Below are 18,830 nucleotides of genomic sequence, written 5' to 3' on the forward strand. Positions count from 1 at the left end.
TAGCCATCAAACCCCCATAACAAACCCGTAGCCCCCCCCCCCCCCCCGGCTACCTTCCCCCGATTCCCGTCCATTTTCCCCTGATTCTTGGCCACCCGACTATTCTTCCTCTTGTACGTTGGCCACAAACAGGTCCCGGAACAGTTGCATGAATGGCTCCCACGTTCTGTGGAAGCCGTCGTCCGACCCTCGGATGGCGAATTTGATTTTCTCCATTTGGAGAGATTCCGAGAGGTCGGACAGCCAGTCTGCAGCTCTGGGCGGTGCTGCTGACCGCCAGCCAAACAGGATTCGACGGCGGGCGATCAGGGAGGCAAAGGCACGGGCGTCCGCCCTCCTCCCCAGGAATAGATCTGGCTGGTCTGAAACCCCGAAGACCGCCACTATCGGGCATGGCTCCACCCTCACCCCCACCACTTTGGACATAGCCTCGAAGAAGGCTGCCCAGTACTCCACAAGTCTGGGGCAAGACCAGAACATGTGGGTGTGGTTGGCCGGGCCTCTTTGGCACCGTTCACATCTGTCCTCCACCTCCGGGAAGAACCTACTCATACGGTTTCTTGTTAAGTGGGCTCTATGTACCACTTTTAGTTGCGTCAGGCTGAGCCTTGCGCACGTGGAGGTGGAGTTGACCCTATGCAGTGCTTCGCTCCAGAGTCCCCACCCTATCTCCATCCCCAGGTCGTCCTCCCATTTCCTTCTTGTTGCGTCCAGTACGGTGTCGTCCCTTTCTACCAGTCGGTCATACATGTCGCTACAGTTCCCTTTCTCTAGAATACTTGCGTCCAGTAGGTCTTCCAATAGTGTCTGTCGTGGCAGTTGTGGGTACGTCCTTGTCTCCTTTCGTAGGACGTTTTTGAGCTGCAGGTACCGTAGCTCGTTCCCCCCAGCTAGCTGAAATTTCTCTGTCAGTTCGTCCAGTGTTGCGATCCTGTCGTCCGTGTATAGGTCCCTGACTGTCAATGTCCCCCCGTCCTGCCTCCACCTTTTGAAGGTGGCGTCAGTCAGTGCTGGTTTGAACCTATGGTTGTTGCAGATGGGAGCCTTGTCCGACATTTTGTTCAGGCCAAATTGCTGCCGCAGTTGGTTCCAGGATTGGAGGGTGGCTGTCACCACTGGGCTGCTGGAGTGTTTTTTGGGTGGGGATGGGAGTGCTGCCGTGGCGAGGGCCCGGAGGGAGGTCCCCATGCAGGAGGCCTCCTCCGCACGCACCCACTCGGCTTCTGGCTCCTGGATCCATCCCCTTACTCGCTCGGCTGTTGCCGCCCAGTGGTAGAATTGTAGATTCGGGAGGGCTAGCCCCCCCCTGGATTTTGTTTTTTGTAGGACCTTCTTTGGGATCCTAGCATTTTTAACCCCCCCCCCCCCCCACATACGAACGCCATGATAAGTTTGTCCAGCACATTGAAAAAGGCCTTGGGGATGTAGATCGGAATGGATCTAAACAGGAAGAGGAACCTGGGCAATACGTTCACTTTGATCGTCTGGACTCTCCCCGCGAGGGAGAGTGGGAGTGTGTTCCATCTTTGCAGGTTTTACTTTTTTACTTCCTCCGCCAGGCTGGTGAGGTTCTATTTGTGGATCCCTTTCCAGTCATGGGCTATTTGGATCCCCAGGTAGCGGAATTTATGTCGGGCTTGTTTGAACGGCAGCCCCTTTAGTGCTGCCCCCCCCCCCCCCCCCCCCCCCCCCCCCCCCCCCTTTGCTGGTGTACTGGGAAGATCTCGCTTTTGCTCATGTTGAGTTTGTAGCCCGAGAAGGCTCCAAACTCTTTCAGGAGCGTGATGATTCCGTCCATGCTGCTTTGTGGGTCCGAGATGTAGAGGAGCAGATCATCTGCATAGAGTGTGACTCTGTGCTCTCTGCCTCCCCTTCGGATCCCCCGCCAATTTTTTGCTGCCCTGAGCGCGATTGCTAGCGGTTCGATTGCTAGTGCGAACAGCAGCGGGGACAGTGGGCATCCTTGTCTGGTGCCCCTGTGCAGCTGGAAGTATTGGGAGTTGGTATTGTTGGTCCGTACACTCGCCATGGGGGTGTTGTATAGGAGCTTTACCCAAGCGGTGAACCCTGTTCCAAGCCCGAACCGCTCCAGTACCTCTATGAGGTATTTCCATTCGACTCTGTCGAAGGCCTTTTCTGCGTCCAGGGAGACGATCACCTCTTGTGTTCTCTCCCCGGAGGGGGTCATTATCACGTTCAGCAGGCGCCTGATGTTCGAGGTGAGCTGTCTACCTTTGACGAAGCCCGTCTGGTCCTCTGTGACCACCTCAGGTACACAGTCTTCTAGCCTTTTGGCTAGGATTTTGGCCAGTATTTTGGCATCTGCGTTCAGCAGAGCTATGGGTCTGTATGACCCACATTCCGTTGGGTCTTTGTCTTTCTTAGGTATCAGCGAGAGTGAGGCCTGTGCTAACGTGGGTGGCAGTGTGCCCCTAGCTAGCGAGTCTGTGAACATCTCCCGCAGGTGCGGGGCCAGCGCTGTGGTACATATCATTGATTAGAAAAATCTTTACCTCACCAATTTCTGTAAAAATTAACTTTGAGTCACTGCTTCATTCAGGCACATGTTTCCTTCAAACCAACTCTTGAGCAGCAGCACAAATGTCCTGATTGTCATGAAACAATTCTAGACGGAGACTTCATCATCGAGTATGATGTCAATAGAGACCTGTCTGCTGGTAGTGTTCAGGTAATTGGAATTTATACTTAAAACGGAAGTCTCATCGGATTCTTCACTCTGATGATTTTTTAAAATCAAAATTATGTTGTAATTTATTTTTCAGGTTGTAAATGGATATTTTGTACATCATTTTGCACCTGCCAATCTAGCCAGAATCCCTAAAAATGTCATCTTTGTGATTGACCACAGTGGATCTATGTCGGGGATTAAAATGCATCAGGTAAGAAAGCTTTCAGTGCAGGAGGGAAAGATGGATATCTGTTTTTCTCGCTCTTTTTACAGTTCTTACTCAAGTTTCAGCCACAATAGTAACTAACTTGTTTCACACATCCACCATATGAGAATGAGAAAGAAGAAAAAGTTTTAATTTACACAGCAGTTTTCACAGCCACTGGAAGTACCAAAGTGCTTTACAGCCAATTAACCTTTGAAGGGCAGTCACAGTTGTAATGTAGGAGACACAGCAGCCAGTGCTTCAAGAGGTTGGTCAAGAGACACATCAACTCCATACACCTAGATTGCCAAGATCCACTGCAATTCGCATACCACCACGACCAGTCACAGCAGACACCATCGCCCTGGCCCTACTCTCATCCCTGGAGCATCTCGGCAACAAGGACTCCTACGTCAGACTCCTATTCATTGACTACACCATAATCCCAACCAAGCTCATAACAAAACTCTGAAACCTAGGACTTGACTCCTCCCTCTGCAACTGGTTCTTCGACTTCCAGACCAATAGACCACAGTCAGTAAGGATAAGCAACAACACCTCCTCCTCAACAGTCCACAATACCTGGATCCCGCAAGACTACGTACTTAGCCCCCTACTGTATTCCCTATATACACATTACAGCATGTGTGGCAAAATATGGCTCTAACTCCATCTACAAGTTTTCTGATGACACAACCGTAATAGGTCGGATCTCGAACAACGATGAGTCAGAATATAGGAGAGAGATAGAAAATGTAGTGGCGTGGTGTAACAACAACAATCTCTACCTCAACGTCAGCAAAACTAAGGAGCTGGCCATTGACATCAGGAAGTGAAGCATCCTACACACCCCTGTCTGCATCAGTGGTGCCGAGGTGGAGATGGTTGATAGCTTCAAATTCCTAGGGGTACACATTACCAAAAATCTGTCCTGGTCCACCCATGTCGACGCTACGGCCAAGAAAGTACAACAGTGCCTATACTTACTCAGGAAACTAAGGAAAATTGGCATGTCCACATTGACTCTTAGCAATTTTTACACATGCACCTTGAGAGCATCCTATCTGGCTGCATCACAGCCAGACCAAAGAGCGTTCGAAACTAAAGAGAGTTGTGAACACTGCCCAGTTCATCACGTGAAACTGCCTCCCATCCATTGACTCTGTCTACACTTCCCGCTGCCTTGGGAAAGCAAGCAGCATAATCAAAGACCCCTCCCACCCAGATTATTCTCACTTCCAACTCTTCCATCGGCAGGAGATACAAAAGTCTGAGAATACTCACTAACAGGTTCAAAACAAGCTTCTTCCCCACTGTTACCAGACTCCTGAATGACCCTCTTATGGACTTAACTGATCTGTCCACACATCTTCTCTACTGAGTAGTACGACACTCAGTATGCTTCACCCAATGTCTATGTCTATGTCTATGTGTCTATGCATTTACATTGTGTATTTAGCGTACGTCCTATGTTTTTTCATGTATGGAATGATCTGTCGGACTGTACGCAGAACAAAGCTTTTCACTGTACCTCTGTACACGAGACTATATATCAAATCCAATCCAATCCAACTGGTCCACAGCAAGTTACCAGAAATATCAGTGTTATAATGGCCAGATAATCAGTTTTAGTGGTGCTTAAGTGATAAGGAGTTGATGGCATAATGGTATTATCTCTGGACTAGTAATCGAGAAACCCAAAGTAGTGCTCTGGGACCCGGGTTTGAATCCCACCATGGCAGATGGCAAAATTTGAATTCTATAAAAATCCGGAATTAAAAGTCAAATGCCGACCAAGAAGCCTGTGTTGATTGTCATAAAAACCCATCTTGATTCACTAATGTTCCTTATTCATTTTATTCGAGGCACTATATAAATACAAGTTGAAGTTGAATTTCCACTGATTAACAGAGAGCACAGATATATCTTCTGCCCGGGTCAATTGTAAATAATGGATGTAAATTCATTCTAACCTAACAAAGACTACAATAAGAATTAATGCAAATATTTTAATAATAATCTTTATTATCACAAGTAGGCTTACATTAACACTGCAATGAAGTTACTGTGAAAAACCCCATTCTGGCCCCTGTTCGGGTACACAGGGAGAATTCAGAATGTCCAAACTACCTAACAGCACATCTTTCAGGACATGTGGGAGGAAACCAGAGCACCCAGAGGAAACCCACGCAGACACAGTGAGAACATGCAGACTCCACACAGACAGTGTGGTCTGTGTACCAGCCTTCCCGGACAGGCGCCGGAATGTGGCGACTAGGGGCTTTTCACAGTAACTTCATTGAAGCCTACTCGTGACAATAAGCGATTTTCATTTCATTTCATTTCATTTCATTTCATTTTTTCAGACAGTGACCTAAGCCGGGAATCAAACCTGGGACCCTGGAGCTGTGAAGCAACAATGCTACTCACTATGCTATCCTGCTGCACGAGACTAGATTGAGTATAGAATACAACATGTTGTAGTCCTACATTCTTAAATTGATATTGTCAATATAGAAATATTTGGTTTATATATTACATTATTAGTACGTTCAAAAAACTGACCACTCTATACGGCCTTATATTACTAGAAGGCTATTTAGGAGGAAACTCAACTCCAATTGGCTACAATGGTCCAGCGTTTGCTGTGGTAACTATGAAACTTAGTATTCACAATAATTTATCAGCTGAAACTGACAGCAACTTCAAGAGTATTTTACACATCAGAAAACATAACTACACACACCCTAATCCAATCAACATGTACTGCACATACTTATTTTGATCACACTTATTTTGGACCCCATATCGTGTTGGCTTCCTAGCGTTGTATCTGAGGCTTGATCTGGCTTCAAGAACAGTTCTGTTTGCTGACTCACTGTTCTCCGTATAATAGCTGCTTGCTGTATTAGTTCCTGCAGTTGCTCGGTAGTCAGTTATGAATTCTACCACAAACGTTTAATCAGATTAACCGTTCCCTACAGTGCCCATCTTATGAGTAAATAAATCTCTGACTCCTCAAATACTTCAACTTACCTCACATGTAATGTTGAAAGTCTATTGGCTCCTGTTGATGAGTCTCAATGCAGGTCATAGACAGCAGTTTAATATAACAATACTTAGCATATTTCCTTCAAAATTCCCTCCGTTCCTGATTCTTGCTTTATTGTCCTCTTTAGCTGTGTCTTAATTTTTTAAATCCAAAACTCACATAGAATCATTATGCATATGGCTTAGGCCTTCTACCCTTCCTGCTATACCAGCTTCCATTCATTCCAAGATTCAGCCCTTCCTGTTTCTCTGCTCCACTCACATTTGGTGGCGATGTAACAAAGCTGGAATCAGTGGTTGTGGGTTGGTGATTATTAATAGGCTCTGAATCATCAAGAGTTTCTATCGAACAAAACTTCTATTTTATGCACATTCGTTTTATGGAAGTTGCGGTGTAACAAATATTCAATACAAGTTTAGCATAAATTCTTTAATTTAAATTTTATCCCTCTATAAATGACCCCAGTGCTTTATAATGGCCATTCTCACCTGCATCACTATTTTTATTGATATGTGTATTTCTACTGCTGGATTGTTCTTCATATTTTCTAACATGCAAACTCCTTGTTTTCCTATTTTGTTTCATGTTCCTTGATAATTAGTTTCATAGTTTCTCTTTGCTCTCCCAGTTTTTCTATTCTAATCTCTTCATATTATCCCATGTTATTCCAATCCCTGCTATTCATGCCCATAACATATGTCTCTTTCCCTACCCTCATTTTATTTCTAATGGCTTTATTCATCCATGGAGATTCATTAGTGTTCAACTAGTTTTTGCTTCTTTTTTTTCTTTTGAAGACAGCTTTAAATGTTTTTCATTTTTGTTCTCGGTCATTTTTTTACAGATATTGTTACCATTTTATTGTTCCAAGTTCTATTCACAGACCCTCAAAATCATCCCTTCTCTGACCTATTCACTGTCTTTTTCCTTACTTCCATCCTACTTGATTATTATCATAAAGCATATAATATTATGGCTGGTTTAGGGAGCCAGTTTAGCTCAGTTGGCCGGACAGCTGGTTCATGATGCATAGCAAGGCAAACAGCGTGGGTTCAATTCCCGTACCAGCTGAAGTTATTCACGAAGACCCTACCTTCTCAACCTTGCTCCTTGCCTGAGGTGCAGTGATCTTCAGGTTAAATCACTACCTATGGTCACCTGGTGCCATGGTGACTTTACTTTTACTCATAATATTATGGTCACTATTACCTAAATGTTTCCATATTTTTGCTTTTTTTTATTTGGCTCATTCCCCAATACTGAATCCTCCATTATTGGGCTTCTTACATATTGGGCTCGAAAGGAGTCATGTACACAGCCCATGGAATTCCAGTTTCTTATCACCTTTACATACATACCACCTAATAGTGGAAGAGATGTGGAAGAAGAAATATGCAAACCATATTAGGGACATGAGCAAAAACATATAACAATAATAACTTTCCTGATATTAATTGGCTAGAAGAGGTGGACAAAGATGCTAAAGGACTGAACATCAAAGGCCTCATCAGTTCTTCCCCATGCTCTTATTTACTGTTTGGTACATATTTAGGCTGATTTAATTTCCTGAACGTTCCGCCCACCCCAAACTCAGCCATCCATCAAACTCGTTTGAAGACTTTCCTACCTCCCTGTTTAATCTTTTAACTAGGACATGAGTCACGTCTGGTTCAGTGGAATCCACCCCCTTGGCATAACTCTCTCCTGTCCGTGTGTTTCATGGAAAGACAGCACTAGCTCTTTTGTCACATGCTAATTATCCTGATCTGACTGTTTGTATGCTAATTTGCACATGGCACTGGCAGAGATTATTACCCTCAAAGGTAAAAGCAAATTACTGCAGATGCTGGAATCTGAAACAAAAACAGAAAATGCTGGACAATCTCAGCAGGTCTGACAGCATATGTGGAGAGAGAAGGGAGCTAATGTTTTGGGTCTGCATGATTCTTTGTCATAGCTATAGTGAACTGGAAATAGGGTCAGATTTATACTGTCGTGGGGGGGGGGAGGCGTGGGTGTGACTTTAACACAGTGCTCACCTTTATTCTACCATTCACACATTCTAATCTCTTTATGTGCCACTTTCAGCACCCTTCTTAGCCTTAATCACTTCCATTTACATTCCTATTGTCTTTCTGTCCTCAACATCTTTGTCAATCTCTACCTATCGCTGGCCCCCCATCCAGCCCCACCGCTCCAGGCCCCCAAAGTGGCTAGCCTTCCCGCTGTCTTTCTCCTTATCCTCACAGGTGGCTAGCACCTCATACTTTTGGACAGGACCAGTGTCTGTGGGACATTCTTCTCAATCTCTCCTAAATTCCCATTAGCCTGCTCCATAATAGTCATACCCTCCTTTTCCTAAACCTGTTCTTTTCTCTGGGATATGACTGCATTTCTATATAGAAAGTCCTCCTGTCCACTAAGTTTGGAATGTCAGTAAGCTGTACTCCATCTCAATGACTCTGAGCTGCAGTGATTTAAGGTCGGACCTTTCCAGCAGCGTGGGAACCTGAGAAAGTTTCACTGTCCACAAACACCTACAGTCCCAATGCAAACCCGGCCCTGCTTTCTCTCGTCCTTTTTATTTGTTTGATTGGTGATAGCCTGAATGAATAGTTTTATGATGTAAGGATGCCCCTGTTTAAACTTGATTTTGCTTGTGACTTCTCTTTATTTTCTGTTACCTTGGCTGTTATAACTTTTGTATCTGGACGATTAATGAAATGCCGCCGGGCAGAGGTGTCACTTGGTCTGATCTCAAGACACCCCACGCCACCAGTGCTATTTGGTCTAGCTCAGTCATGACATATTTTGATGGACTTGGCTAGCAGCCAATCAGCTACTTTGATTACAAATCTGGGGCTGGATTCTCCGCCGGCGGGATGCTCCATTTTGCCGGCAGCCTGGGGGTTTTGTGACGGGGTGGGGCTGCCTCACAATGGGAAACCCCATTGACCAGCGAGCGTAACAGAGCATCCTGCCGGCGGGGTGAAACAGAAATGTGGCTTGGCAGGACGGAAAATCCAGCCCATGGTGTCTGTAAGTCATTGGAGCAGTCTCGGGCCAAAGATCTTAAAAACATTATAAGAATTATTGGTTAATTCACTTATGTTACATCTCTGGTTGATGGGGGCCTGGAATTGACCGTGCCTTGTCCAAGGTGTCGTAACAATGAACAATTGTTTTAGATATATTAATTAAGTCATTTGTATAATATAGTAATTGATACATTTCCCCAGCTCTTAGTTTATGCAACAGTCCTATCTTAGAGAGACAAAAAAATAACCCTGAAATTCCCACCAATTGATCGCTTATCTGCTGTCCTCTGCTGTCACCCTGTGGATTTTTTCTTTCCTTTATTGCTTTTAACTCTTTCTCTCCTCCTGTCCCCCCCTTCGCTTCTCTCAGGCCTCAGGTCACTGTTCCGCTTATTCCCTTCCCCTCACTCTGGTCCCACTTGCACCAGCACACCTTCGTAGACATTGTATGCTTAGTTATCATTTATAACGGATCCCTTCACAACACAACAACTTGGTGAGATAAAGGACTTCAAAGTCTGTTGTTACACTGCAGGCAATGTGATTGTTAAAAGTTGATGCTCTTAAGTTACATTTGCAGACTGATGTTTTGTCCCTTTCAGACAAATGAAGCTCTTGTCAAAATTTTAGATGACATGGGCACAGAAGATCATTTCGCAATTAATATATTTGATGATATTTCGGAAATATGGGGAAATGCCATATTTCAAGCAACTCCAAGCAACGTGACTGCAGCTAAAAAGTTTGTGCAAACAATTTCAGCCAGAGGAGGTAAAATTCTTTTTTTATTATTAATAAAACATGAAAACCTTTGAAACATTACCTTCTAAACTCAGTTAATGCGTAAGGTGAATATAGGGGATACTTATTCTTCAAATGTACCCCATTCATTTGTCCTGTTCAAGGCCTCTCTGCTACTTTCATTCCATCCAGCCTATGTGGTCACACATGTGGTTACTGGGTCACAGATGTGAGGAACCAATGTTTGGCTGTGGTGGGTGACTTTGGCAGTTATGTCTACATTTTCAGCATTTGATATGAAGGGGAGAAATGAGGGTTTGTTAAGTGCCAAATGTGAGCAGAGTTAGAACTGGCGGCAGTTTGTCCTGCAGAGTGTAAATGGAGAGAGTTAAGCAAATGGGAGAAAGTGGACAAAGTCCGGTGATGTCTTCTTCAGCTTGCCACTCATCACAGCCCTGTTCATGGGACTACTCCCCTGTCCTTGATGGCCAGTACATGTACCTCCACAGGGTAGAGAATAAGCAGAATGGTTTTGGTCTTCCGCCAGAAGGAATGGTGTGTCTCAGTGGCATCCTATGAGGTGTTTAGACTGTATCGGTCATGATTGTATAGTTCATATGACCTATGAAAGGTGTAGACCGGGATTCTCCGACCCATGCCGGATTGGAGAATCCCAGGGGGGGAAGCGAGAATTAACCCACGCCGCCCCGATGCCGGCTCGCTTATTCTCCGCCGCCGGTTTTCGGGCGCCTGTTGAAAGCGCCCCCCCCCCCCCCCCCCCCCCCCCCGGCGATTCTCCGGGCCGAGTGCCCGCTGAGTTCAGCTGAGTCCCGCCGGTGTGGGTTAAGTATGGTCCCACACGGCGGGACCTCTGAGCTCTGTCTGCGGGGGCCGTCCTGAGAGGGGTGCCTCCAGGGTGGCCTGGCCCACGATTGGGGCCAACCAATTGGTGGGAAGGCTGGTTCCCTGGCGGCCTATGCTCCTCCATGCGGGCCCCTGTAGGGGTCTGCCATATTGCCCAAGGGCCGGCCCGGAGACGGGAACCTACGCACATGCGTGAACGCGCGTCAGTCGTGGCGCGCACGTGCAAACTTGTGCCAGCCGTGACACGCATGTGTGAACTCGCGGAGGCCATGGCGCACATGCGCGAATTCGCACCGGCTGTAGTACGCAGGCTTTCAGGCGCCGGAGCTGCAGAGACCACTCCGGCGCCGTACTTGCCCCCTGGGAATGGGTGGATAGTTGCTTGGTGAGGCCCATTGATGCCGGAGTGGCTCGCGCTACTTTACACGCTGGCGTCAGAACTTGGCCGCAGGATTGGAGAATCCCGGCCGTGGCGTGGGATTTTCCGTTGTCCGATGTCGAAATCGCGTTCAGCGATCGTCCTTAGAATCCCCGTTGGTGTCGAAATCGGGGCTGGCGCTACCTTTGCGAAGCTCCGCCCCCTCCAAAACATATGGTTGGCCTCAGAACGTCACCTAAGGCCCTCCCCTGATGCTCTGCTCCGACGGGCCAAGTTCCCAATGGTGTTGGTCACTCATGCTATTTTCTTGGCTGCGGACTGCGTCCAGCGCGACCACAGTAGGGGGTGGGGGGGAGCCGATCCACAGGCAGGCTTTGGCGGGGGCGGTCCTGGGGTGGGTGGTGGTCCTGGGATGGCGAGCCTGGCCAAAGGGGGCACTATTTGGCAGGCCGGGTCCGCGCGCAGCTGGTGTCATGTTGCACAGCGGCGGCCTGCAGGTGCATTCACGGCCACCGACCCGACAATTCTCTGTCCATATCCGCAGCTCGAGCCGGGGGCTTTACGCTACGTGCTTGCTAGCCCCCCCATCAGATTTTGCGCTTTTTTTGGGGTTTAAAATGCCCTTGTTCCCACGTCAGCATCAGCACTTAGTCTCAAAATCAGAGAATCTAGCCCTGGTCTGGGAAATTGGCAGTTGTAGCAGTGGTGAAATTAAGAAGTGAGAGAGGAGATGTAGTGAAGTACATACTTGCCACCCTCACATTGATTCTGTATACACCTCCCGCTGCCTCAGGAAGACAGACAGCATTATCAGAGGCCCCTCCCACCCAGGCATTGCCTTCTTCCAGACCCTTCCATTAGGCAGAAGGTACAGAATGATGAAGACCCGCACATCCAGACATAGGAACACCTTCTTCCCCACAGTTACAAGACTCCTTAACGACTCTCTCTCGGAATGATCTGTTCTCTGTAAGAACACTATTCACGATGCCCTCTGCTGCTCTTGCTCATGTATTTGCTTTGTTTGGCCCTTTGTTCTGCACTGTAACCAATCACTGTTTGTCGATGTACCATTTGTCAATGCACTCTGTTGACTCTGTTGATTATTCTTTTTGTCTACTATATATGTACTATGTACGTTCCCTCAGCCGCAGAAAAATACTTTTCACTGTACTTCGGTACATGTGACAGTAAATCAAATCAAATCAAATGTAGTGATTTTAGGAGATAGGAGGGAAGCTGGGAAGGCATATTATGAGTAGCAAGGCTACAGATAGTGCAAGTGTGACACTAGAGTTGTTGAGGTGAGAGGAAAGATTATTAACTCGAGAGCTCTGGCGAGGACAGCAAACTTATCTCAATAATTCAGACTTGTCCTCAGAACTAAGCTCCTGGCATTAACTTCCATAGTAATCTCATCCCTGGCAGTGGAGGTATTTCTTGGAGTGATTTCTACCCCAAACATCGTCTTCTCCTATCCCCTACCTGTGCCAAGGTTTCTCTCTCTGGATTATCGGCTTTTTAAAAATGCATTCATTCATGGGATGCAGACTTTGCTGACGAGGCCAACATTTATTGCCCTTCCCTAATTTCTCTCGAGAAGATGGTGGTGAGCCACCTTGTTCAACTGCTGCAGTCTGTGTGTTGTAGGAACACCCACCGTGCTGTTAGGAAAAGTGTTATAGAATGTTTATTCAGCGACAGTGAAGTAACAGTAATATAGTACTAAATCAGGATGGTGAGTGGTTTGGAGGGGAATTTGCACATGGGGTTTTCCATACATTTGCTGCCCTTGTCATTCTAGGTGAGAGAGGGTTCGGTTGACTTGAACAGTGTAGATTTGGACAAGTCCACATGTGGCTTAGGGCAGGCATTGTCAAACTCGGGGGCACGAATCGTGGGTGGGTCGCGGGTGGGTGTTGGGAGGGTCGCGGAGCCGTCCGTCGCGGCGCTCCCGATCGCGCACATCTGCGCGTAACAGCCGCAGCAGCCGGCTGTTAAAAACACCGGCTGCAAGCGGCCTTCAAAATGGCCACGAACATTTTTTTTAAAAGCGGCCACGCTGCGCATGCATGCTAGATCATTGTCATGCATGGTCAAAACTATGCGCGTGCGCGCTGATGATCGGGCAAGCATGCGATTTTTTAAAAAACGGTCACAGCTTTTTGTTTTACAAGTTCGGGGGGGGGGGGGGGGTTTGAAAAAATGTTACCGAAAAAAAAATTCAGAACTTTGGACAGATAGAGACTCCATACTTTCCGACACCGGAAGGCTTCACCTTCATCCAACAGGTTCCATTGGAGGAGCGTGTATGAGGACCAAAGGGACCCAAAACCATTTCCTCCATTTTTGTCAGCAGCAAACAAGGTAAGAGAAAATGGTGGGTCGCGCAGGTCGGCCGGCGTGGGTCGCGAAGGTCGACCAGCGCGGGTACTGAAGGTCGGCCTGGTTGGGTTCCGAAGGTTGGCCGGTTGGTAAAAATGGGTCCCCGGAAAAAAAGTTTGAAGAACACTGGCTTAGGGCAGCAGTGACTCACTCTGACTGAGTTATGTCTAAAGTTTTGAATGTAGTTGCTCTTACAACCTGTTAACTCTTATTTTTGTTAAATGTTGATTGTATGGGTGAGAGTGATTAAACTTTATTCATCACAAGTAAACCTTATCTGAGGATCAGTTTATAAGTGGTATGATATCCCTTTTATGCGTTGAGTAAAAGTCACAGTAACAAGTGCCTGCACACCAGCCCATATTCCTGGCTGTTCCTCCAAGTATATCTTAACGTCTTCTACACCTACTGATTATTCATACCGGCTTTTTATAACTTTTCTGTAATTCAAAGCTACTAAATTTCACGACACTGACCATCTTGTTATCCACTAACAGAAATGTCATGCACACAGGTTTGCTCAGGTTTTGAACCAATAAGCCTTGAAATCACTTATTTTTCTACCGTTTGAGCTGTTATCAGAACACCAGTGGCAATAAAAATGACATCTTTTACACTGGAAATATCTAGTGCCTATTGATTTTTTTGCAAAAATATACTTTATCCATGAAATATCTGAAATAAGCATTACAAAACATCTCACATGGTCATAACAGTGAGTGCAACGATAGTCGCATTTTTGACAGAGATCCACCCCCCGAGGTATTTGTGATTTTGTAACAATAATAGAAGAAACAGTGTACATACAAATATAAACAGAGTGCAGACCGTCTTCCTCCCTCACAGGTCCCACCTTTCTTACACACTAATCTAAGCTAAACCCCGCACCCCCTTTCTCTGCTGATGGTTAATTTTCTCTAAAGAAGTCGACGAACGGCTGCCACCTCCGGACAAACCCTCATTGACCCTCTCAGGGCGAACTTGATTTTCTCCAGACAGAGAATATTAGCCATGTCAGTGAACCAGGTCTCTGACTTCGGGGGCTTTGAGTCCCTCCAAGCTAATAGTACCCGTCTCCGGGCTACAGGGAGGCAAAGGCCAGAACGTCTGCCTCTTTCTCCTCCTGGACTCCCGGATCCTCCGACACTCCGAAAATCGCCACCTCTGGACTCGGTGCCACCTTGTTTTTAACACCGTGGACATGACATCTGCAAACCCCTGCCAGAATTCCCTAAGCTTCGGGCATGGTTTGCGGGCCCTCCTGCACACCTTGCACACCTGTCTTCTATCCCAAAGAACCTGCTCATCAGGGCCACTGTCATGTGAGCCCGATGAACGACCTTAAATTGTGTCAGGTTGAGCCTGGCACATGATGTATCCACTCAGAGACCATCCTCTATCTCTCCTCCTAACTCCTCTTCCCATTTGTGTTGTAGCTCCTTGGTCTGCGTTTCCTCTGACCCCATGAGTTCTTTATAGATGTCCGAAACCTTCCCCTCTCCCACCCACACTTTGGAAACTACCCTGTCCTGTATCCCCCTTGGTGGTAGGAGCGGGAAGATTGAGACCTGCCTGCGTAGGAAGTCCCGCACCTGCAGGTACCTAAACTAATTCCCTTCCGTCAATTCAAATTTCTCCTCCAACTCCCTCAGGCTGGGAAAGCTCCCCTCTATGAACTGAGCTCCCATCCTCTCAATCCCTGCTCTCTGCCATCTCCGAAACCCTCCATCCAGCATCCCCGGGGCAAACCGATGATTATTGCAGATTGGAGAGCAAACCTCTGCTCCCACATGTTTCCTCCATTGCCCCCTGACACTCTGGGCCACCACCACCACGGGGCTGGTGGAGTACCGTGCCAGGGGAAACGACAGAGTTACCAATGCCCCCAAACTCGTGCCCTTACATGATGCCACCTCTACTAGCTCCCACATCCACCCCCCCCCCCCCCCCCCCATCCCCTCTAGTGGGTCAGAAACATATTGGAGTAGGTCATCTGCGTATAGTGAGACTGTGTTCCACCGCTCCCTGAACCAGCCCCTTCCAGCCCCTTGAAGCTCTCAGTGCAATTGCCAGCGGTTCTATGGCCAGCAGTGGGGAGAGAGGGCATCCCTGCCTCATCCCCCAGTGCAATCGAGCAGGATACTCCGGCGTGCGATTAGGAAAGCGAAAGCAAGGGCGTTAGCCCCCTTCCCTATGTGTAACTCTGGCTGCTCCGATACCCCGAAGATTGCCACTATCGGGCATGGCTTCACTTTGACCCCCACAACCTTGGACATTGCCTCAGAGAAGGCTGTACAGAACCCATCAAGTTTGGGACAAGCACAAAACATGTGGGTGTGTTTGGTCGGGCCCCTCTGGCACTGTTCATATTTATCCTTCACCTCTGGGAAGAACCTGCTCATTCAGGTTCTGGTCAGGTGCACTCTGCACCACTTTGAGCTGCATTAGGCTTAGCCTTACGCGGGATAAGGTGGAGTTAGCCCTGCTCAGTACTTCGCTCCAGAGTCCCCACCCCACCTCTGTCCCCAGTTCGTCCTCCCTATTTTGGCTGGTCTTGTCCAGTGGTGTTCGAGCTCTGTCCAGTAACTGTCTGTATTTTTCCCCACATAGCCCCCCCCCTTCTCGTTGCTTGTGCCTATCAGGTCCTCCAGTAGTGTGTTTTCTGGGGCCCTGGGGAACCCTCCTGTGTCTTTGCGGAGGAAGTGTTTTATTTGGAAGTGTCTCATTTCCTGTCCTTTTGCTAGTTTCCACTTCTTTGTCAGTTCGTCCAGTGTCGCTAGTCTGTGCCCCACGTAGAAGTCCCCCAACCGTCAGTGTGCCCTCTTGCCGCGTCCATGTCTTGAAGGTGGTATCTAGCATGGCTGGGGGGAATCTGTGATTGCAGCAGATGGGGGCCATGGGGGACATTTTAGTTACCCCGAACTGTTGTCTCAGCTAGGTCCATGTTCTCAGTGGCCGTGACCACTGGGCTCGTTGTGTATCTTGTTGAGGGGGATGGGACTGCTGCTGTAGCTAGGCATGGAGGGTTGTTCTTTTACAGGAGGCCGCCTTCATTTGTACCCAATCTGTGCCGGGTTCTTGCACCCATCCCCTCACTCTTTCTGCCGTTGCAGCCCAGTGGTAGTACTGTAGGTTTGATAAAGCCAAGCCCCCTTTGATTTTCCTTCTTTGCAGTGTCGGTTTGGGAATTCTCGGGTTCTTACCCCCCACACAAACGCCATGATTAGACTGTCTATATTTTGGAAGAAGGCCTTGGGGATAAAGATCAGAATGGATCTAAACAGGAAGAGGAATCTTGGCAGTACGTTCATTTTGACCGCCTGTACTCTCCCTGCCCCGGAGAGTGGGAGTGAGCCCCACCTTTGAAGGTTCTTTTTACTTCCTCCACCAGGCTGATCAGGTCCCACTTGTGGATCTGTGCCCGGTCTCTGGATATCTGGATACCCAGGTGACGGAATCTGTTCTGGGCACTTGTGAAAAGTATGAGAATTCCTTTTTTCCCGGATGCAGGAACCTCCATGGGTCCACTGTCTCCATCTGTTCCATGAAAGCTCCTCATTCCCTAGCCATGCCAGTCTTTTTCCCTTCTCTGGGGTTTGATTGGTCAGTCAGTGGGTCCTGCATGCAGTTAAAGTTGCCCCCCCATAATCAGTCGGCGTGTGTCTGTCGGGGATTTCGCCGTGGTCTTCTTTATGAATTCTGTGTCCTCCCAGTTGGGAGCGTACACATTTACCAGTACCACCGATTGTCCTTCCAGGACACCGCTGACCATGACATACCATCCCCCTGGGTACGTATCGGTCTTGGTTTCCGTAAACCTTGCCCTCTTGTTAATTATTATTGCTACCCCCCCTAGCCCTCGTCATTTAACATGAATGGTACGTTTATGCCACCCAGCCCTTCCTTACCAGCAGTCGGTCCTATTCCCTCAGGTACGTCTCTTGAAGTAGATTATGTCTGCTTTAAGGCTTCTTAGGTGGGCAAAGACTCTGGATCTTTTCATTGGGCCGTTGAGTTCCTTTACATTCCATGTAACAATCTTGGTGGGGGGTTTCTGACCCCCTGGTCCTGCGGGATCACCCATACTTACCTGGTGGACGCGCCCCTGCACTCGGGGTTTCCCTTTGTCCTGGGGGCACCCAACATGGGCGCCAGCTATATGTACGCCACGTGGATGTGCCCCTGCACTCCGGGTTCTCCCTATGTCCTGATGCCCTCCCATGTGGCTGTTTGCAGCGCCATCTTGGTTCCTCACCCTGCTCCATGCCTGCCGAGGCCTGTGTCTGTTCTGTTTCTCTACCTCAACCTTCTCTTTGTTTCTTTTTTGTTCTGCGCTCTCCCCAACTATTCTCCACCCACCCTCCCTCCTCCCAGCACCTGTCCCTCTGTCCCCACCCGGTGTTCTTCCCCCCTTCTGCCCCCCCCTCCCACTGTGTGCCAGGCGCTCCCTCTCCCCTGAGAGGCGCGCCGCGGCCCTCCTTTCTTCCTGCCCCCCCGTGTTGGCCGTCCTCGCTAGCATGGTGGCCCTCCCTCCCAGTACTTGTCCAGCTCTGGCCCTGCTTTACCTTCTTCCTACCAGCCCTTGTCTCGCCCTCCTGACCGCTTTTCTCACCCTTACTTCCCTTGCTCCACTGCCTCCCCCCCCCCCAAAGCACATTGAGAGAAGAAACGAGCCTGAAAACGAGGCAGCACAGTCCCGCACAAAACACAAAAAAAATGTGTATTATTGTCTCTGTTTGAAGTATGTCCTCCACTATTTGTTCCGTGTGGTAGTATGACTAGGGGTATTATGGTACCTGGGCGTGTGAGCTGCCATTGGTGCAGAGGGCTCGCTGCCCATTGGCCCAAGATCGTGCTCTCCGTATTCCTATTGGCTAAGAGGAAGATAGCTCCGCCTACGAGGCGGGGTATAAGAACCCGTGTTCCCCTGCAGCCAGGCCATTTCCTGTACGTCTGCTGCCGGGCTCACTTCTTGCTAATTAAAGCCTTTCGTTTCGGACTTCACCTACGTTTTGTCTCCATTGATTGTGCATCATTCCAATTCTTCCTTTCTTTTCTGCCCCCGTGGCTTTCATTGCTGTGGAGGCTGTTTCTCCCCCAATTTGTTCGATTTAATGAACTCATCAGCCTCTGCTGGGATTTTAAATACAGTTCTTTTCCCTTGAATGTTATCAAGAGTCTGGCCGGGAATAACATCCCAAATCGCACCCTACTTTTTTAGAGTGCTGATTTTGCTCTGTTGAACTCAGCCCTTCTTTTTGCCAGTTCTGCCCCAATGTCCTGATACACTCTTGTATTCTTCCCTTTCCATGTGCACGATTTTATCTGCCGGGCCCACCTTAGGATTATTTCCCGGTCCTGGAACCAGCGCAGCTTCGCCATAATCGCTCTGGGCTGCTCCCCGGCTTTGGGCTTGGGTCAAAGCGACCTGTGCGCCCTGTCTATTTCTGGGGGGTTTGGAAATCCTTCCCTTCCCA

General features: G+C 48.2%; 1 protein-coding gene across 3 annotated transcripts in view; it reads left to right on the plus strand.

Moving 5' to 3' along the window:
• Nucleotides 1-18,830, plus strand: part of LOC119973914 (inter-alpha-trypsin inhibitor heavy chain H3-like) — a 76,341-nt gene that overhangs the window by 15,412 nt on the left and 42,099 nt on the right. For all 3 annotated transcript variants that reach the window (XM_038812531.1, XM_038812532.1, XM_038812533.1), the window contains 3 exons: nt 2,561-2,689; nt 2,784-2,900; nt 9,587-9,755. In XM_038812531.1, the coding sequence (XP_038668459.1) occupies nt 2,561-2,689; nt 2,784-2,900; nt 9,587-9,755 (415 nt within the window). The remainder of the gene's footprint in view (nt 1-2,560; nt 2,690-2,783; nt 2,901-9,586; nt 9,756-18,830) is intronic.

Source organism: Scyliorhinus canicula, chromosome 11, assembly GCF_902713615.1.
Source record: "Scyliorhinus canicula chromosome 11, sScyCan1.1, whole genome shotgun sequence".
NCBI classification, from domain to species: domain Eukaryota; kingdom Metazoa; phylum Chordata; class Chondrichthyes; order Carcharhiniformes; family Scyliorhinidae; genus Scyliorhinus; species Scyliorhinus canicula.